Source organism: Naegleria gruberi (genome assembly GCF_000004985.1).
Source record: "Naegleria gruberi genomic scaffold NAEGRscaffold_20, whole genome shotgun sequence".
NCBI lineage: Eukaryota > Heterolobosea > Eutetramitea > Acrasida > Naegleriidae > Naegleria > Naegleria gruberi.
Window position 1 is genome coordinate 377524 of NW_003163307.1, and position 21177 is coordinate 398700.

Genomic DNA, 21177 nt, shown 5'->3' on the forward strand with positions numbered 1-21177 from the left:
AAATTTTAGGTTCCTAAATCCTTATGAAATAGCGAAAACTTTAATGCTACATTTATTAAGATTTATTTATCTTCTTTTATAGTAACTGTTATTATTGCCACCACCATAGCTTGAGTGATAACCTCTTCTTGCACTGGTATTCACACAATCTCTCAAATACTTTGCAATAGATGAATTATCATATAATGTACCTATTCCGACATAGTCAAAGTATTGTTTGAAAGATGAAACATTTTGAATCTTGAAAACTTCACGTTGTAACACATCTTCCAACAATTCACCACTCTTTGTCTTTGGAGGACAGCCAAAGTTTGTATCGTACAATCTTCCAAATTCTTCCAAGGAGAGATCACTATATTCTTCAACAATGTTTCTCAAAAAGAAGACGTGGAACATGATCAATTTGCAGGAAACTTGGTTTGCTTCCCATGATTTGATACATCTTTCAGAGTCCATTTCGTTGAATCTAGCCAATCCAGGATGCATCTTGATAACCCACAATGCATTTCTAATTGAGGTTTCTTCAACAACAGAGGTCTTAATTGAGTTCCATGTTAATTTACTTGGACCCAGAACTGAAAGCTTTGGAAGGAATTCTCCAAGATTTGGACAGGAGCTCTTTAATCTAGCGCTTTCAGAGTTCTTGAATTGATTGACTTGATACTTTAAACGATCCAAAGCTTGTGGGAATTTTTCAATCAAGTAAATTAACCAACGATGGAAGTACATGTAACCGTAGAGAGCTTTGATTGAGGCATGAGTATTACCTTTCATAATTTCAACAACCATAGTATTCATCAACTTGCACATCAATTCAATATAAATTGTTGCATTATCTAAGGATTCAGAGCTTGAAATTGAAGGATAAGCAATTTGAATTTTCATCACTGACTGTTTCAAAATCTCAAAGTTACCATGCTTTCTGTTGATAAATACTGGGATCCAGTGAGAGAAACATCTTCCCCAGACACTCTTTCTGACATTCTCCTTATAGAAGGAAGTGTGAGAGAGAAGATCCAGAGGAGTTGAAATTGAGGCAATTGTGCCATCTTTCTTAGTTTCGAAAGATAGACCAACACCAAGTGTATCCTCATTAAATGTTTCCTTAGAGTGGAAACACACTAATTCTCTGGCTGTAGACAAGAATTTGTGTTCACACAAATCATAGAGATATTTGCTAGACTGTTCAACTCTCTTCAATTCAATAATATTAAGATAGCTGAGAGTGTGTAAAATCAATTCGTTAGGTAAGTCTTTGAGATGCTTCTTTGGTTCAGGAGTTTTCTTCAACATGCTTACAGCAATTAGGTTTTTGGAAGGTTGCGCAGGAGAAGCTGTTTCAATAATGGTTGATGATTCAACTGCAGACTTTTTCTTTTCCATCTTTTCTTGAACTTTCTTCAATCTGTTCAGTTTCTTTTTCTTGTTCTTTCCAATGTAGTTTGGATCCTTGGCTTCATCTTGAGATGGTTTTGGTTGTTCTTCCTTCTTGGCAACAACCTTAGTTGGATCAACATATTGAAAAGGAATATCCCAGGCATTTGTGTTGACTGGAACTGCTTTAGGTTCTGGTTTGGTTTCTACTGGTTTAGTTTCAGCTATTGTTTTAGGTTCTACAGGTTTAGTTTCAACTTTTGGTTCAACCGTCTTTGGAGTTTCTTTCTTTGGAACTGGCTTGACCACAGGTTTGTCTTTCTTTAGAACGACAGCTTTAACAGGTTGTGGAACATACTTTGAAGCAAGAATTTCTGAAACATTCCAATAAGGAGCACATGGATATATGGTTCCCTTTGTTGGATTGTGTCCAGTTGTGGAATTAACATATTTCCTGGAAGCGTCAATATCACTCTGTATATATCTTTCCTGTCTATCCTCTTCTTCCAATAAGAATGATTGTAATTGCAACAAGATTGACAAACAAGAGTAACTTGTACTCCAACCCATGTATGGAATATCGTCAAAATAGTGAGCTTTCAACATGTCCAAGCAGATCCACCCACCAAAAACGTGAGAGTGATGCAATTGAGTAAGGCAAGCAATTTGTGGAGGTTCATTAGGATAATCCTTTGGAAACTTGATATCCAATACAACAATAATTCCATGATACTTGGATGTCTTTGGAGCTAACACAGTTGCATACCAATGAAACATGTCTCCTTGAAATGGCTCAGCATAGACAGTTTCTAATGGATTCGATTGAATTTCCTTCAAGTCTCTCGTTATTCTTTTGAGAGCAGAAGAAGGGAGAGCCTTCGAGCTGCTGCTATTCATTTGTATTTGTTTTTTCTTTGTTGATATTGTTAAAGCATGGAACAGCCTTCCGAGCTATTTAAATAGTTTCAAAATTTGATGAACAGAGTAGAGCTGAAGTTGAATTTTCAAAGTAAATCCGGATCGATTTGATGAGATGTTATCAAGTAAATTGAATTTTCATCATTTTTTTAAGCGCCAAAAATAGCTTGAAAAGGTATTTGAAACAAAAAGAAAGAGCTGTGATTACTTCTGGTTTACGGTCTGGAAAATTTTGCAAGTAATAACCTTAATCTTAAATAACTTCCCATGCATGATTAATCAATGTGATAATAAATATTTACCAAGAGAAGGTGATTAAAAAATGATTACCACAATCAACCTCATTTTTTCGTCAATAAAAAATTGTGAAGCATCTTTGCATCCTTTTAGAGCCTAATGATGATCACTAAATCATGACTAGAGTCTCCGAATCCCTGTGAGCGATAACCCAACAAACTCAACTCAACAACTCTGACAAGCTTATTATCTTTACATTAATTTAATTGCTAAATATTAAATACACATTAATTTTTTAATTTTGAATCAATTTTCAAAATTGGAAAATCTAAGGAGATGACATACTCCTTCAAAACTCCTTGGAGATGGGAGTGAGTATCAAGAAGAAAACCTGGCGTGAAATTTAATGATCCTCTCGCTTGTCAATAGTTTTCATATCATAAAAAAATATGAAACAATCACTCTTGCTAGTTGTTGCTGTTTGTTCCGTGATGGCAATGTTATTGTCATCATTGGCCGTGGCACAAACTGAAAAGGATCATCTCGTTACAACTCTCCCTGGTTATAAGGTATGTTTGTTTTATTGCATGGATGCTGATATGCTGAACCATTGACAATAATGCACGGGCAAATTATTCACAAATATTCACTCTTGTATGAATTTTAATAATAATTAATAATATAGGATGGTAGAACACCACTTCCATTCAAATCATATACTGGTTATTTATTGGCAAATCAAACTAGAGGCCATTACTTGTTTTATTGGTTTTTTGAAGCTCAAACAAATAGTGACACAGCTCCTCTTGTTTTCTGGACAAATGGTGGACCAGGTTAGTAGTATAATCTGTTGTGGCATTCAATATTTTCTATGAAAATCATGCAATTTTTTTATGATATGGAACTATACAGGCTGTTCAAGTCTTGGAGGAGAAGCCAGTGAACGTATGTATTTAAAAGTTATTATCAATTGAGGATCATTTAATATTATATAGATGGATTTTTACTTGTCAATGCTGATGGTGCTACTTTGAGAGAAAATCCATACAGTTGGAATAGAAAGGCCAATATGTTGTACATTGAACAACCTATTGGTGTTGGTTTCAGTTATTCAAATCATACTTCTGATTATGGAGTTGTCAATGATGTGATGGCTGCTTCTGATATGGCTAATGCTTACAGAGATTTCATTAAGAGATTCCCAAAGTTTTTGAATAGAGATGTTTATTTGTCAGGTGAAGTAAGTATATTCACACATTGAATGAGATTGAATTTCTTACCAAATAATAGTCTTATGGAGGAGTTTATGTTCCAACTACTGCAGCTGAAATTATTCAAGGAAACCAAAATGGACAAGTCCCATACATTAATTTGAAGGGTATTTTAGTCGGAAATGGTGTTACAGGTATGTTTACTGAAATGTTAAATTCCATAACAATTATTTCTAGATGCTGAGGCTGACGCAAATAGCATTCCACCAATGATGAAATATCACAGTTTGATCTCTATCAAGTATTACGAGCAAGGTTTTGCTGCATGCAAGGGTGATTTCTTTAACAATCAAAATGTTCCAGCTTGTGCTCAATTTTTGGACCAAAGTAACAATGTCATGGGTAATATTAACCCATACTACATTTATGACAGCTGTCCATGGTTGGGTATTACTTCTCAAAAAGCCAAGATTTCATTCCAAGAAAAGAAATTCAATGTTTTGAATGAACAAGGAAAGAAAGTCGATGTTCATCCACTTTTCCAAATGTACAAACATGGTGGTTGGTCAAAGAGAGTTGCATTGCAATCAAATTCTAAGGTTAGAATGGAGTCTGACAGTCCATGTGTTCCAAATCAATCCATTGCTAAATATTTCAAGAGATTGGATGTCCAAAAAGCCCTTGGTATTCAACACGGAACTGTTGATCCAAATGGTTGGGATATCTGTACCAATGCCATTAATTATACTCAAGTTTATCCAAGTATTCTTCCATTCTATACAAAGTTGTTGCAACACATTAGAATTCTTGTTTTCTCTGGTGATGTAGACATGGTAAGTTCTCCATATTTCTAATTGTTTTTAATAATTACTAATTTTAATATTTTAATTCCATAGGTTGTTAACTCTTACGGAACTCAAGCTGCTATTGATAAATTGCAATTGCAAGAAACTTCATCTTGGAGAACTTGGGAACATGAAACAGTTACTGGAACAGTTGTTGGAGGATATATCAGAAAGTTTGGACCAGGCGGAAAGAATGGACAAGGATTGACCTTTATTACCATTAGAGGCGGTTCTCACATGGTTCCTATGGTGAAACCAGAAGCTGCTCTCACCTACTTTACTAAATTCTTGGATGGTGATTGTTGTTAAATAAAGTTAAACATTTTATTGAGATGATTCATTTGGATTCTTTAAATATTTAATAACCTTACAAGGATTTCCAGCAGCAACAACATATGGAGGAATATCCTTAGTGACAACAGAACCAGCTCCAATAGTTGTTCCCTTTCCAATCTTAACTCCTGGAAGAATAATTGCAGCTCCACCAATCCAAACATCATCTCCAATCTCAATTGGTTTTGCATATTCCAATCCAGATTTTCTCTCCTCTGGATCCACTGGATGAGTTGCAGTATATACATTTACATTAGGTCCAAATAAAACATTATTTCCAATTCTAATTTCACACACATCCAACATGACACATCCAAAATTAGCAAAAAATGATTTTCCATAATGAATATTATATCCATAATCACATCTAAATGTTGGTTCTAGAAAACTTCCCTCACCATGAGTTCCCATCAATTCTTTCAAAATTCCATCCATTACCTTCTTATCTTGTTCATTATTATAGAGATGAACGAGTTGACGAGCTTTGGCTCTCTCTTGAACTAGCTGTTCATCCATGGCATTGTAGAGCTCTCCAGCGAGCATTTTCTCCTTTTCACTTCTTTGCATTTTTTTTTGATTGTTTTTTGTAATAATTTAACTTGGATATTAATATTGGACGAATCTTATTTGGAAAGACACGTGTTTTTTCATTCTTTTCAGCTGAATTGAAAAAGAAATATCTTTTCAATAAATGTTTAAAGTTTAAAACAACTTACAAAATCCGCCAAATCAAGTTCTTTAAGTTTTGTAACACAATATGGAGTTTACTTTAGTTATGTAACATGATATGGAGTTTACAATATTATAACACATCCCAACAAAAAAAATGTCAATATTTTCACCACAAAACGATAATGATGAAGAATTTCTCATTCAAGATTTGATCAAGGCACATTTAGAAGGAAAATCATCACAAAAAACACTTGAAAAATTCCTAAATGATCCCTTCTATGGGATGTGTGATCGGATCAGAAGGTGGATTAAACAAGATGAATCGAGAGGATGTTCTGTTGCTTCGGAAGAAGTGATCAATGTGGATTTACTTAGAAAATTGGATGATAATATCAAGTATGATATTATGGAATTTATTCCAACCTTTTCGAAATGGAAACAATTCAATCTGGAAAGGGAATATTTGAAAAGGATTAATTTTCCAAAAGAAATAATTCATTCCAATGAATATTATCTGGATAGCAACTTGGTAACCTTTCACAAAATGAGATTAATTTCCAAATCTTTCAATAGACGAATGATGATTAAAATATTGAATATTGAAGAAGTTTTCATTGATATGGAATTACCTAATGCAAGAGAACTAATCGAAGGTTTCAATATATTATTCGCTAAACAGACTAAATATGTTAAGGAAAATAGAATATTACCAGATTCAACTTTGTATCTGTATTCAGATAAGACAGTTCCTGATCCTTTAGAAGCTTTGAAAAAGAGTGTTAAGAAGGTTAAGAAGAAAGCATCCTTGTTCGATGATGAGGATGAGGATGAGATGTTTCCTGTTGGAACGAGTAGCTCAATATTTGATGATTCATCTGAGGATGATTTCCTTCCGAAAGCATCTCATTCTCAAAAACCAATTGCAACAACCCATTATTCTTCCCTATTTGGTGATGAGGAAGATGACATTTCTGATTTCTCAGACTTTCTTAAAAAGAATAATCAATCCACAAGTCCTCTTGCTTCTAAAAATGATGTCAGAGCTCCATTCAAAAACAATAGAAGATCATTATCACCAAGAAGAGTCTCACCAGAAGTGTACTCCAATTTCTGTTACCCAACAGAGTTGAGGCGCCCAGATACTGTATCAAAGCCATCATCACATTCTTCATTCAGTCTCACTCAAGAAAATTCGACCATTACTCACTTGATTATTAGTGGAAGACTACCACTTGATTTGTTTCAGTTTTCTAATTTGAGAGCTCTTACTTTACTTCAAAGTTCGACTTGTGAAATACCTAAAACTGTTAAACTTTTTACAATTTCCAATGAAAGAGATCTCCATGGAGGTTCATTATCTTCATTGGAAATGATCAAACATTTGATAACAAAGAGATGTATTGGAGCTAATGGAATTCAAGCTATGTTGAAATATGGCACTAAATTCGGGTCATTATTCTCCTCTTCCACACAACTAATGGAAAATATACTCTCTGAAACAACTGATCAGAGTATTTTGGATTACTTGTTTGTTGAGTTGGGAATTCCTATTGAGCTAATCGATTGTAGATCCAAACAACCAGCTTATCAATATTTAGTATATTTATGTAATAAGGTGAGTTTTATTTGTTCTATTCCAATACCTAATTGAGAAAGTATCAAAATGGAAGAATGTTTAACATTATGTCAAATAATGAGGAAGGAATATTGGACGAAACCATAGTATATGGTTGGAATTTCAAACAACAACTTTTTGAGATGCCATTTTTGTCTGATTCTTCACATGTTTGTTTCTGGTGTATTTAATCTCATGAAGAAACTTAGAAATCTTGTGCATGAAAAGAATAATAAGGGTATTTCACCAATTGATATTATTTCTAATAAGAAAAGAGTTGATCTTCAGACGAAAATTATTCTTTCAGAATTTCGTTAAAGAAACACAAAATTTTCTGTAGCAATTAATGAACTATTGATTTATTTAGAATCTAAATCTCTTTGTTGTTCTCACTCGTGAAATATATGGAATCCAGCCTTGAACCTTTGGATGTTCCATAATTGTTTCCAATGAGTGATACTTTTCAGCCATTTCGTCCAACGTTATGAATGTATGTACAGCATCGTGACATGGTCTACAAATAAGAATAACCTTATTTAAATGTTCCTTAGAATATTGACCTCTTTTGAGGAATTTTCTATGTGTCCATCTTGGAATCAAGTGATGTCTTGTCAATTTCATTTCTCTTTCACACATTACACAACAACCATCCTCAACATAGGCACCATCATCATCGTCAGAATCAATTACAATACCATAATCTTCATATTTACATAATCTCAAATTTTGTAAATGTTCTTGAATTTCATTACAAATTGATTGAACTTCCTTTTCATCATCTAGAGCCAAATCATAATTTATCAAATGTTCCGACAAGATGTTTGTAATTAGTGTTAAACTCTTTTGTTTCTTTTCACCTTTAGTATTAGAAATGGCAGAGAATGCCAATGTATGATTAGAAGCCTTGTTTTCACCTTTAGTTGGCAATGTTTCATCAACAGCACCACTTTGTAAAAGTACATTTAAATTATCTTGTAATAATTCACCTAGTAAATGTTCCAGAATGTCCTCATCCTCTATCAATTGTGGTAGAGCCTTCATCAGAGCCTTCTTTACACATGTTTCAATTTGTTCATCGGAGAGTTGATCAAAGGTTACGAGTGGAGTTTCTTCGTTTTGAGACATTTTATTGTTATTTTGATGTTGCTGAGAGGTTGCTCATTTGATGATTTAAATAGATTGATATCAATTATGAAGAACATGCTGATTATCAGAGAGAGTTATTTCTAGAGTTGAACTTGCGGAATGAAGGTTCCGTGTTCGTTTTTCAATTTGAATTGTGTAAGCAACAGCACATTACTAGTTAATAGAATATACCACCTCAAAATATGTTGCACTGAGGAATCAAAGATCCAACCTTGTGGAAAGCCTTTCTAATTGGCTATTCTAGCATTAATTTTGAAACAAACTAATTGGAAATGTGAAAGATTCTATTGTTCCAACTGTGAAACTAGGACAACTTACTAGCAAAGAAGCAAGAATAAGATGACATTGTATTGGAAGTCAATGTGATTAAGGGTGAAGTCTCAAAAGAAATCGAATTAAATCTCTCGATAACTAACTAAACTTTCTCCAATCAGTTGCCAATTTTCAAATTGTGAATAGGTACACAACAACTAGGACAACATTGATAAGCTCGGCCAATATTACAATGTCGGATTCGAGAAGTACAATGTCTTCTAACTCTACTGCAAAGTATATTGACAAGTTAATTTAAAGAATTGATGACAATAATTATTAAAGACAATTACCCTCATGTTGTGTATTCTTTTTAACGTCAAAAATTCTCCAAATGGTATCTAGATAATTTTCATCATCACGATGAAGAAATAATAAACAATAATATTTAAATATCAAAGGACCCTGTTGGTGTGTGGATATTGTATATCCCAGAAATTTATTGGGTAAAAAAGCAGTTAAATTATTGGACATCTTCTCTGAATGACTTCCAATCGACCTTGTAAACAGATCCGGAGGCAGTGTTATAATCGATTTCATATGGTGGCTTCAAACCTCTGTGTTTACTTTCCAAATACTATTGATATTAGTAAATACAACAACAAATAAATTTTAAATAATACATACGGAAGCATACTTGTTCTTATTCATGTGATAGTTGAAGTGATAGGCTTCATAGATACCCCAAACCAAAACTACTTCAGTGACAAGACCAATGAAGATTGGCTTCTTCCACTTCAAGAATAAGTCCTTAGCAACACCGTGAAAATGCATCTTAGCTCCAGTCATTTTTTATTATTTTTTTTTAAGTTTGCCTTCTGTTGCTTTTGCGACTATTATGGACATTTTTCGAGTTAACTCTTACAATTGCAAAATGGCGCTCAAGATGGTAAAACAAATAGATCCACAGCAGGCTCTCAAAGAAAAAGTTGGCAGTTTGTTGTTGAGGTGTTGTTTATGAGATGCGTTATCCACTCACTTTAAAAGATGAATAGACTTCATCACGGGTTTTTATTTTCAAGATATTTTAAATGAGTAATTTAGATTGGATGTTGACACAAACAGAATGAATCTATGCAATTTTTGACAAGGAATTCAATAAGTCTATTTGAAATGCAACCAAGACCAAAAATTGAATGACACCACAATCTCTTCAAAGAAAAACTACTAAACAAGATCAAAGATCAATACTAAAAACATGCCAATTCCAATACCAAATATTTCATCCAAATCTTTGAACAAAAAAAATGAAACCACAAAATACTGAGAATGATATTTTATTTGACAAGACATTAAAGTTTACTCCCGATATTGAAAATTATAAACCATACACCAAGAATCAGGCAAATTCAACATCACTCTCAGAGAAATCAACATTATCAAATATTTGTGTGATTAGTGTGATTTCGAAAGAGCATACAATTCCGAATAATAATTCACAAACAATTAAACAAGTCACAATTCCTCAAAAACCAATGAATATGAATAATGAAGTATTATTTGATTTGGATAATTTATCTTTTATTCCAGACATGGAAAATTATTTACCATATTCAAAAGGGTTAATGTATAGAATGGGAAGTAAATTATTCGGAGGAATGACAGAATTTGCTAAAAATCATTACACTGCTAATATTGCAAAATACTGGGAAAAGTTTTTCAAAAAGAATAATGATAAATTCTTTAAAAACAGACAGTGGATGTTGAGAGAATATCTCCAATTGAAGGATGCTATTGAAAAGAATGAAACATTTACTTTTTGTGAAATTGGATGTGGATGTGGTAACACAATTAATGGAATTTTATCCAATGTAAAGTCAATTAATGAAAATTTTGATGCAGCTAAACAGATGGAAATTTATGGATTTGACTGCTCATCTCATGCAGTGGAACTTTTGAAAGAAACTTATAAGGAGCATGAAAATATTCACCTCTTTGTTCATGACTTGTTGGAAAAGAAGAGTATCTTGGAAAGTGAGGCAACCAGTGCAAGACACACACCTCCTCCACCTCATTTCATTCAATATTCGACAATGATATATGTATTGAGTGCATTCAGTTCACTAGAAGATATGAAATACATGCTCAATGTAAAGATTCACGAGTTACTCTCAAAGGGAGGTATTTTGTTTTTACGTGACTATGCTGTTGAGGATTTAGCTCACAAGAGATACCTAGAAGAGAAGGACATTTACACAAAACAATTGAGTGAAACTTGTTTTGTAAGAGGAGATGGAACTTTGGTTTACTTTTTCTCAATTCCTGAACTGACCTCGCTCTTTGATACAGAAAAGTATGACGTACTGTCATGTGAATATATCTATAAGGTGGTTGAAAATAGAGGAGAAAGCTTGACAATGAATAGAAAATTTATACAAATCGTTTGCAGGGCTAAATAAATTATTGTTGTTGTTGAGCAGCAGGTCCGAAATAATTCATCAACAATCCCATAACTGAAAACATGATAGTTGTAACAGTTTGTTTGAAATCCATTTCAGAATATTTCAAATTACACAATCCACTCACGCAGAACAAGGCTCCCAACCATGAAATATATTTCATCTTTAACATTAAACCCATCACACCACAAAATAATGATAACATTGAAGGAATATCTGTTGGAGCCTCTTCTTCAGGTATATCATCAGGATACATAAATTCCTTTTCTTCATGTGCTGCCGATCTTCTTGTTCCGTTCGATGGAATAATTTTATTTTGTGTTGTTGTAGATGGTGATATAGCAGCTGTGGTTGTGGTTGTTGTTGTGGATGGTGATGTAGTAGTGGTAGATACTTCTTCCGATGATGATGAAGCAACAGGTGTACTGTTCTCCTCCAAAGAAATTGTTTCCTCGTTTGATGATGACATTTTTTATTCGGTTTTTTAAAGATTTTCAATATTATTTATTCTTCTCGACTTGTCAGCTTGTGATGAAAGGCTTTAGAGTTGATACTGCTCTATTGGCTTGAAGCAGTATGTGTCCATTTAATTGTTTTCTAATATCGTGTTGTTTCTTACCATTCAATTAAAAAGTTATTTAATTTAAAAAAATGAGAGTGTTTACAGGTTTGATGATTGCCGCTGTTATTGGACCAGCTGTCTTTTTGTTGGAAGATACCGGAAGAGCTTTTATTGATTGGAGAGATGCTAGAGTACGTATTATTTGCAATACGTTTTATTGATTGGAATTTTTAATTATTGTTATTATTTTGATGATGATTTTTAATATAATAGAAAGCCAGTCAAGTTGCTGAAATGAAGAAATATCAAGCTGATTTGGCTGTATGGGAAGAAAATGTTAGGAATATTGCTGAAAAGTACCAAAAGTAAACGGATAAAACCATTGTACTTTTGATAAAACAACATATAATCGCGATTTAGGACCTTTAATAAAACAAAAACTATTTAATTATAATTTATAATACAATGTAGTATTAGTCTGTAGAATCCAATACCAATTAATTAATATTATTTGATGATGAAAACTTTATTAACAACAATAATTATAAAAATGTCATCATCAGCATCTCCTCAACCACAACCACAACAAGTGAGCAATAACAACTCCGTGCTGGTGATTCAACTCTCATCTTATGGTATACGGTATGATTGGAATGATTTAGAGTCGACAGAGCCAAAAACTCTCATCAATTGTATGGCCATTCCAAAACACATTATTCAGTCCTTTGCCAAGCCTTCCCAATCACACCCGACAACAACAATAGACGATCATGAGGATGATGAGGTTCCTCTACCGTCCTCTTCATCATCAACTTTAAAGGATCAAACAAAACATTCCTTCCTAAGTTCTACTTGTGAAAAACAAGTCATGTCAATTAGAGGTAAAATTCTAGTGGATAGAAAAGTACTGCCAGAAAATAGGATTGAAACTGATAATTATTTGGAACCAGTGACAATGGAAAATAGTAGTACAATCAAACAGAAATATACCTCTCAAGAATATGAATTATCGAGTTTTCTAGTTGGTAAACAAGCCATTGATACAAAGAGAATTTATCCAAATGATTTTGTATTATATTTTCCAATCAAGTATGGATTGTTAAATTGTGATTTGACTGGTTATGGACATATTGATGAAAATGTTGCTTTGGAAATTCAAATTAATTTGTTATCAAGATGTATTGAAGAATTAATTCAAACATCATCTAGTACTAGCTTTTCTTTATTGATGATTTTCAGTGATACATTCCTATCACAACAATTGAAACATTTAAAGAGAATTATTGAGGATTTATTAACTCAATTTACAAATATCGAGAATATTTCCATTCAAAAGGATAGTGTAATGTCACTTTATGGAAGTGGAATCTCTCATCAACAGAATGAGCTCTATACTGTAGATATGGGTCTGACAAAGACATCTATTTATGCCTATCAACCAAATGGAAGATTGGCAAGTGTAATTCATTATCCATATGGAGGATATGATGTATATCATTTAATTATGGAATATTACAAATGTCAAAATTCAATCACAAGATAGATATTTTCACAAATTTAGTCGAGTATGATGAAAATGTTAGAAAGTATTGTTTGACACTCAAATCAAACACTCACCAAGAAACAGTTCAGCATTTACACAATATTTATTTGGAAGACACTCAAGAATTTGCTTCATCGATATCAGTTTCAACAGATGTTTTCTACATTGCCAGTAATTTATATTTCAATACCAAGTTATTGCCCTCTCCAAAGAAGAAACTCTACTCTCTATTGAATCCAACACAACAATCCAAGATTGCATCCATTGAAAAATACCTTTCAAAGATTTTCAAAGGAGGAACAGGTAGTGTCACCATTTGTTTAACAGGTGGATTTTCAAATATTCAATTCTTCCCAGAACACTTGAAGGAAATGCTTAAAAAGAAGAGAATCAAGATATTAATTTCGAATGAAAGAGACAAATTAGTTCCATCCCATTGCACCACATGGAAAGGAGGAGTAATTATTACACACATTATGAATCCTGACAATTATCAATATGAAGAGGATGATTCCACATCCAATGCCTCCAATACTGACAAATCCAATCTCACCAACAAGTTATTCTTCCACAGAAATGAACTATTCCAGCACTCTTCTCAATCTTTGGCATCAAACATTCCAAAATTTGTCAATAGTTCCATTCTCTTAGAAAGAACTCTCTAATTTTTTACACAATTTCTTTTTTTGAACTGTTCATAATTTATAATACTTTACACAGGTTGTGTGAAGCTACAGTGATCTAAATTCATCTAGTACAATAATAATAGTATCAGTGTGATATTATTCAATAATTTATAAAATTCAATATAATTTAAAACATAAAATATTTGAACAATTTGAATTTCAATAAAAAAAATGAGCAACAATAATTATCAACTCGGCGATTTGTCCAAACTCTTCGGATCATCAACAACAACAGAGGAATCAGAAAGTAAAGCATTGTGGGTTACAAAAGCACAAGCTAAAACTGATGATAATGATGAATTAATAACAAAATTGAAGAAGGAAAAGGAATCGAGCGATGATAAACCAAAGAGACAAAGAAAGGAAAAGAGAGAAAAGAAGAAGGAAAATAAAAAGGACAAAAAGCAAGTAAATAACAAGAGAAAGGCTAAAGAAGAATCCGATGGTGAATCAGATGATGAAGATAAACAAGAAGCTAAGAAATCTAAATATGAAGCCAAAGATGGTGAATTAGATGAAAAAGATGATGACGATAAGAATGATGAAGAAACAAATGATAAGAATAATGATGAAGATATTTTCAAATCAGTTCCAAAGAGAAAGAAACAAAACAGATCAGAAAAGAGAACTAATAATGAAGAAAAAAAGAAGGAAGAAGAAAAGACAATATTCATTTCAAACTTCCCAATTCCACTTGAAGATAAGAATTTAAAGAAATCGAAGAAATTAGTGACAAAATTGTTCTCTGTTTATGGTGAAATTGAAAGTATAAGATTTAGATCATTGGGATTTGAAAAATCTAAAATTCCAACAAGAAAAGGTCACTTGGCTGCTGGATTGAGAACGAAAGATTATGGTACTGTATATGTTCACTTTTCTGAAATGACTGCTGAAATGTCAAAGATTATTTCTGATCTTAATGGAAAGGTTTTGCACGGAAGACACTTGAATGTTGATACTGCATCTCATAAGGAAACATCAAAGGACGAAAACGATTCATCTATTTTCATTCAAAACTTGCCTTTTGAAATTGATGATGAAGAGGTTTGGGAAACAATAGGATCAGAACATGAAATTGTCAGAGTTCGTATTGTTAGAGATCCAATTTCAGGTAAATGCAAAGGATTCGGTTATGTTCAACTCAAGGATAAGGAAACTGTCGAAGAAATTTTGAAGAGTATTAAATCAAGAAAAGCCCACGTTATTCAAGGAAGAAAGATTGAAATTTTAAGGTGTAAACAATCTACTCCAAAGACTCCAAAGACTCCAAAAACTCCAAAAGCTCCAAAAGCTTCATCCAAGTAAATATTCTATTCATTTACAACTTTGTAATTACGCCTCAATTGGAAAGGTATGAAAACGCTTTGGTATCATTGCATTGCCATAAGCAGTTTCATTTCTTAATATTTTCCAAGTGTTCAAGTTATCCGACATTAACTCATTCATAAAACCATTTTGAATAATAGCAGTTCTGAAATAGCTCACAAGGTAATCCTCTTTGCTTCGTCTAATTGCTAATCCTCTTAAACATAGCCCATTCACTTTCAAAAGACTAACACAAAAATCAACATCCTGTTTCAGCTCTTCATCAATAAATAGAGTACAGAGAGGATTTTCCATGCTTGCTTGAAAAACAAAATCTCTGTCTTTCTTAAGTGATTCATCAACGTAATTCATTATTTCATGATCTTGTTTTAAAAGTGGAAGAATAAAGGATTTGTCTGTTTTGAATTCTTGGGGCATGAAATAGAGAAGAGATGGAAATGAATTCATTAAGAGTTGAGAGTTGAAATCTCTGTCACTTTTAAGTCTACCAGATGCGTGCCTAAAAGCAAAAGTGTTTTGAAGCATTGCTATTTCAAGAGTTTCTAAATCATCCCTCAAATGTTCAGAAGCATATTCCAGTTGATGTCCATTTTTAAGTACGCAAGCTTGTACAATTTCCTATCTGGTAGACTTATCAGGAGAAGCTCGTTGGATTCAGCTAATTTCAGAATGTCCTCTCTATCCATAAATACTGGAGTCTCCAGAGAATTGGAATGGGTTATTAGTTGGTACTTTGCAAAATATAGATCCGATTTCAATTGATCTGATGCAAATCTGAATGCTCCATTACAGTTCTGTACTGCCTTCTCCACAACTTCTCTTTTTCAATATGAATTTTAATTGAAAAATCAAGCTTACCTATCATTTCTCAAACGGTAAGATGCATGTTCTAATTCCATACCATATTTGCTAACAACATTCAATACTAACTCTTTGTCATCTTTCCACTCTTCTGGTGCATAAGCTAACGGGAAAAAATTATTGAGCTCTTTTCTCACTCTTTTTAAAAATTCCACATTTTCAGTTAATGATTTAGAGGCATATGTTATCACAAAAGGTGATTGCTTAATAGCATCCATAACAAAATCAGGATCCTCTCTTAATTGCATAGAAGCCTTTTCCAAATAATTGGCATCTATTTGTATCAATCGTTTCATAAATTTTTGTTTCCTTTTCAAATTACAGAATCTAATAGCTGTATGTTTCTCTTCCAATGCCCATTCAAAAAACCGATCCGTTTCTAACACTTTCGTTGAAGTATATAAAAGAATTTTAACATTAACTCTAGCCAACCTTATCACAAATTCCACATTATTCTGCAAATGTTTCTTCAGGTGAGGAATTGAATAAACTATTGATCTGAAATTTGGTGGAAAATTCTCTATCAATCTCATCATGAATTTTTCAATCACTTCCAAATCATTCATAAATTCAATCGGAATAAAAGAATGTTGTCCATATTGATTAAAAGCAATGGATGGAATTTTGTATAGCAGAAAATTCATTCTCTCCGATAACCACTTGGCCAATCCTCTACATTCTCTTCTGTATTTTCCCTTGAATATTTGGTAGAGGAAATTGTTATTTTCTTGAGAAAAGTCTTTGAGGATGAATGTAATGGGAAGGCTCGGATCAAGTTGTTTCATTTTTTTTTATTGTAAACTTTCGAGTTAAAGATTGGCAAGTTATTCTTCTATTCCAACCAAGTAGTACCTTAAAGAACCACTGTCTGTTGCAGTGCAGTGAAATGCATCAATAATTGGAAGTTTTTCAAGAAGTGAATCAATTACAAATTCTATAAAAGAGATGACTGAATCGAATTGGCTGTCAATTTTCAATTCGTTTAAACTCTTATCTCCCTTTCCCCAAACCACTGTATCGTATGTTCCATAGGCTATTCCACTTAACCCATAATATTTCTTTGTTTTAGGATCAATGATGGAAAATGAATGTTCACCTTCGTATCCATCACATCCATAGTAGAACACTTCCTTAACTTCTAATTCACATTTGTAAATATCATTATTTAAACGCATGTCGAATGTTGTCTGGATAAAGTGCATGTCTTTCCTGAATGCGTTTGAATAGGCAGCTCCTTTGACATTTGTAATATCAAATAGTGAACCCTCATCTTGGTTAAAATTATTCAAACAATTGGAATACATATTGGAAACTACTCTTTCCATTATTGATACAGGTTCGTTCAATTTTTTAACATTTTCAAGAGGTTTTTGAATTAGTCTTTCCCTCAAATCATCCGAATATTTGAATTTAAGCGCATGATTGCAGACCTGATCTCTTAAAGTCAATTTTGGTTCAGAGGTAAGTTCATGCTTTGGAAAATCAAGGAAAATGCGTAATAACTTAAAGCAGAACGAATCCCCTCTGAATCGTTCCTCTAAAAGTAAAGAACCAACATAATTAAAGAACGTTGGATTTTGCCAATACTCTACCTCTTGATAAAGTCCAGATTCCTCTCCATCAAGTTGATGAACAAGAATGTTGTTTACACTTGGGTCAATATTCAGCAAATTCCAATCAAATGTTGGATCTTCATTTTGTTCAACAGTTATATAGACAAGCTCATCCTCTGTATTCGATAAATGTATGTGTATTCTAATTTTGATACCTTCCTTAATATGAATCATTAATTCAATATGGGAGCCATCATCGACCCAACCAACAGATGAAGAGATCACAGTCATTGTTGGATACTTGTCAACCACTAAAGGATTTGGTGTATCACTAAAAAAGCCAGGCTCTTTAGAAGCCAGAGTCAATGAATACAGCTTTCCATCAATCCACTTCTTTAAACTCACGTACAACTCATCATTTCTCTCAGTGCTTAAACATTCCACACAATAATCCATCAAATTTTTGACAGCATAAAAAGAGGGAACCCTCCGTGATCCTACAATTTCATTCCAAGTTGTATTAACAAGTCTACAATTCAACAATTCTTCAATGGTCATATAATTCATGATATAACCGAGACTATCATAATCTAAATTTGCTAAATGATTTATTTTCAAGCCAAATGATGAGCCTCCTCCTTCAATCTTGCTTCTCTTCTCATCACTTGCATCAGATGGCGAAAGAGATTCCGAATCAAAGTGTCGTTTCATTTTTTTTTTGGATTTTTTCTCCGTAAATGAGGTATTCTATTGTTTACAATATTGCTGTCCTTGAAGAGTATTAGGAGGACTAGTTGTGTAAATTAATTTTAACTTTACATCAACATTTTAATCAACCAGTAGTTCAGTATCATTTTCATATCTCGTTGTAATCCATAAATATTCACATATTATTATTTACAATATTAAAAATCGAATCTTTTTAGAATCTCGCTTCAAATTATTATCTTTGATAAACAATGTATTCATAGGTACCTACTTGAACTTATTTAGCGCTCAAAAACATTAGAAAAAAAATGTCTTCACTGTATAGACCAGCTAAGATTATTGATAGAGATGGCAAGGAGGACAAGACCTACCTGACTGATGTGATTCATACATCGGATTCTGTGGTGTGGAGTGGTGATGATGAAGATAGCAGCAGCAATAATGGAAAGAGTCATTCTAAGAGGAGTAATTATTCATTGTTGTTTTTTGCAATGGTTGCCCTCCTGTTATCGGTGTATATTTATCAAAGTGATGGAATTAATACAATGAAGAGTGTTGTGAGTTCTGTGATACAGGATTCAAATGCTAAAGCTATTAGAAACAAACCACAAAAAGTTCATACAAAAAGATCAAATTTTGTGTCTAAACCAAAAGTTCAAAAATCCGAGCGTTTATATGATGTAGTTGATTATGTATATAATTGCAGTAATGATCATTCTGTTACTGAATTGCCTGGTTATGGATCTATTTCAAGAGAAGACGAATCTCTTTATTCATTTGCTGGTCATTTATCAGTCCATAGAGAGGATACTAATAAGGACAGATTTGGAGCTTTGTTTTATTGGTTCTTTGGTAGAAAGGATTCTGAAAGACCAATCATGCTCTGGCTTCAAGGAGGTCCATCAGCTTCAAGCATGATTGCAGGTATGTTTACAATGAATTTTGAAATAATTTTACAATATTAGCATTTGAGGAATTTATTTCACCCTTCTATATTAGTAATTCAACAAATCAATTGAATTTACATTATAATAATCAGTCATGGATTTCACAATGTGATTTATTATTTATTGACCAACCTGTTGGAGCTGGTTTCAGCTATGAATATCCTACAAATGATTTTACAACCACTAGACATCAAGTATCAAATGATTTATACAGTGTATTACTTAACTTTTTTGATAAATATCCACAATTCAGAAATAGAGATTTGATTTTTGCTGGAGAAAGTTATGCTGGAAAGTATTTGCCTTCTCTTGCTGAGAGAGTTTATTTACTCAAGATGGAAGGAGACGAACCAACTTATGAACCTGTTCAAAAGCATGGTATTCACAAGAGACTCAAAGGTATTATTATTGGAGATGGGTTTACTGCACCAATTGTTCAAAGAGTTTTGAAAGCAGATCAAGCTTACTGGAGTGGACTTCTTGGATATCAACAACGTCAACAATTGAAAACCTTGCAAAGAGATTGTGTCAGACACATTCAAGAGGGAAACACTGTTGAGCTTGGATCTGCATGTGAGGCTGTCAAGTCTTATATTTTAATTGCCTCTGGTGTTATTAATATTTATGATATTAGAACCTTTTCTCCTTCAACTGATAAACCTAGATTGGAAGGCTATCTCAATCAACCAGATGTTAAGAAAGCCCTTCACATTCTTGATAGAGACATTCCAAACAAACCAGAAGACATCAAATTTTGGTCAACTCGTCCACATCCTGTCTACGACTACCTTAAGGCTGATATTTTGACGGATTTGAGAGATTTGTTACCTCAAATTGCAGAAAGAACTAAATTATTACTCTATGGAGGTAATTTCGATTTGCAGGATGGACCTCAACCTATTGAAAGATTTTTATTAACAATTAATGACCCAATGATTAAGAGATGGGTTGAAGCTCCAAGAAATCTCTTCTTTGTAAATAACAAAGTTGCTGGATATGAAAAGAGCTCTGGAAACTTTTCCTTAGTGACAATTTTCGGAAATGGCCACTTTGTACATAGTCAAAAGGACTCTATGAGAGCTTTACTCAAAAAGTTTATTGCCCTAACCTATCAGCCAACTGCTGATTTGTCATTCTGTTCTGAAAGTGAAACCATTCCTGTAAGGTTCAAGACTCTAACTCCTTCTACCTTCCTCAAATATTTGTACGATAACGAAACTATGGAGCACAGAATTCCATGTCAAAGTCAACAATTGATTTGTGAAAAGATTTTGAAGAATTGTAATGGACACGGTACTTGTGTTCATGGATATTGTAAATGTATTCCTGGATATACTGGAGAAACATGTGAAAATGTGGTTCAAGTCATTCCAATTGGATATGAATCTGAGGAACCATTCGTTATGAAACAACAAGAATTATTCTATGGAAAAGTTCATTTGGAAGAAAGAAAGGCCATTACAACAGTGCAAGTAAATTGGAGACCAAAGGAAGTGAATGAATTTGACCAACCTCTAAAAGCACCAAACTACAAGTATGATTCAGTTTCCAAACCATCATCCAAGATGTGTTTGATTATTAAAAGAGGCTCTCTTCCAAAGATGGATGATTATGACAAAGTTCATTGTAAGGACTCTCATTTGGATGGTCCTCTTTTAGTTGTTTCGAATAGTACTCAAACTGAAGAAATGAAAGGAAGATTATTCTTTGGAATTGTCAACACACAACAATATGAAGTTGAGTGTGAATTGAAAGTTTTATCATGGAATCAAGAGTATTCTGTATTCTTACTGGACGAAACTGTTTCAAAGTTAAATAACGAGAGAAATTTCCTTCTAGGAAGCACCATTCTTCTGCTAATAATTGTAATTATTGGTGGATTCATGTTAAAATGTAAATAAATTAATTAGAAATTCTAAATATTATTTA

General features: G+C 33.0%; 11 protein-coding genes across 11 annotated transcripts; 6 read left to right on the forward strand and 5 right to left on the reverse strand.

Moving 5' to 3' along the window:
- Positions 1-47: 47 nt before the first annotated feature.
- On the reverse strand, positions 48-2284 carry NAEGRDRAFT_79528 (ubiquitin-conjugating enzyme family protein). Its single transcript, XM_002677972.1, has one exon. It carries the CDS (start codon positions 2269-2271, stop codon positions 67-69), a length of 2205 nt encoding a protein of 734 aa, XP_002678018.1. The 5' UTR covers positions 2272-2284; the 3' UTR covers positions 48-66.
- A 678-nt stretch (positions 2285-2962) lies between these two features.
- Positions 2963-4922, forward strand: NAEGRDRAFT_79529 (serine carboxypeptidase). The gene is made up of 7 exons (XM_002677874.1): positions 2963-3098; positions 3215-3362; positions 3442-3474; positions 3525-3769; positions 3820-3934; positions 3978-4573; positions 4637-4922. Exons 1-7 carry the CDS (start codon positions 2979-2981, stop codon positions 4892-4894), a joined length of 1515 nt encoding a protein of 504 aa, XP_002677920.1. The 5' UTR covers positions 2963-2978; the 3' UTR covers positions 4895-4922.
- Positions 4923-5744: 822 nt separating this feature from the next.
- Positions 5745-7241, forward strand: NAEGRDRAFT_48660 (uncharacterized protein; the record flags this gene model as incomplete). Its single annotated transcript, XM_002677875.1, has 1 exon — positions 5745-7241. The coding sequence occupies one exon, from the start codon at positions 5745-5747 to the stop codon at positions 7239-7241; it is 1497 nt and encodes a 498-aa protein (XP_002677921.1).
- A 306-nt stretch (positions 7242-7547) lies between these two features.
- NAEGRDRAFT_79530 (uncharacterized protein) lies at positions 7548-8339 on the reverse strand. Its single transcript, XM_002677973.1, has one exon. It carries the CDS (start codon positions 8328-8330, stop codon positions 7569-7571), a length of 762 nt encoding a protein of 253 aa, XP_002678019.1. The 5' UTR covers positions 8331-8339; the 3' UTR covers positions 7548-7568.
- Positions 8340-9910: 1571 nt separating this feature from the next.
- NAEGRDRAFT_66921 (S-adenosylmethionine-dependent methyltransferase) lies at positions 9911-11062 on the forward strand (the record flags this gene model as incomplete). Its single annotated transcript, XM_002677876.1, has 1 exon — positions 9911-11062. One exon carries the CDS (start codon positions 9911-9913, stop codon positions 11060-11062), a length of 1152 nt encoding a protein of 383 aa, XP_002677922.1.
- Position 11063: 1 nt separating this feature from the next.
- On the reverse strand, positions 11064-11318 carry NAEGRDRAFT_33075 (uncharacterized protein; the record flags this gene model as incomplete). The annotated part of the gene is made up of 1 exon (XM_002677974.1): positions 11064-11318. One exon carries the CDS (start codon positions 11316-11318, stop codon positions 11064-11066), a length of 255 nt encoding a protein of 84 aa, XP_002678020.1.
- An 856-nt stretch (positions 11319-12174) lies between these two features.
- NAEGRDRAFT_66922 (uncharacterized protein) lies at positions 12175-13832 on the forward strand (the record flags this gene model as incomplete). The annotated part of the gene is made up of 2 exons (XM_002677877.1): positions 12175-13144; positions 13186-13832. 2 exons carry the CDS (start codon positions 12175-12177, stop codon positions 13830-13832), a joined length of 1617 nt encoding a protein of 538 aa, XP_002677923.1.
- Positions 13833-14024: 192 nt separating this feature from the next.
- Positions 14025-15171, forward strand: NAEGRDRAFT_57869 (NOP12_SCHPO nucleolar protein 12-like protein; the record flags this gene model as incomplete). Its single annotated transcript, XM_002677878.1, has 1 exon — positions 14025-15171. The coding sequence occupies one exon, from the start codon at positions 14025-14027 to the stop codon at positions 15156-15158; it is 1134 nt and encodes a 377-aa protein (XP_002677924.1). The 3' UTR covers positions 15159-15171.
- An 862-nt stretch (positions 15172-16033) lies between these two features.
- NAEGRDRAFT_66924 (uncharacterized protein) lies at positions 16034-16606 on the reverse strand (the record flags this gene model as incomplete). Its single annotated transcript, XM_002677975.1, has 1 exon — positions 16034-16606. The coding sequence occupies one exon, from the start codon at positions 16604-16606 to the stop codon at positions 16034-16036; it is 573 nt and encodes a 190-aa protein (XP_002678021.1).
- A 258-nt stretch (positions 16607-16864) lies between these two features.
- Positions 16865-18304, reverse strand: NAEGRDRAFT_66925 (uncharacterized protein; the record flags this gene model as incomplete). Its single annotated transcript, XM_002677976.1, has 1 exon — positions 16865-18304. One exon carries the CDS (start codon positions 18302-18304, stop codon positions 16865-16867), a length of 1440 nt encoding a protein of 479 aa, XP_002678022.1.
- Positions 18305-18601: 297 nt separating this feature from the next.
- On the forward strand, positions 18602-21172 carry NAEGRDRAFT_79533 (serine carboxypeptidase). The gene is made up of 2 exons (XM_002677879.1): positions 18602-19225; positions 19267-21172. The coding sequence occupies exons 1-2, from the start codon at positions 18610-18612 to the stop codon at positions 21147-21149; spliced, it is 2499 nt and encodes an 832-aa protein (XP_002677925.1). The 5' UTR covers positions 18602-18609; the 3' UTR covers positions 21150-21172.
- The last annotated feature ends 5 nt before the right edge of the window (positions 21173-21177 follow it).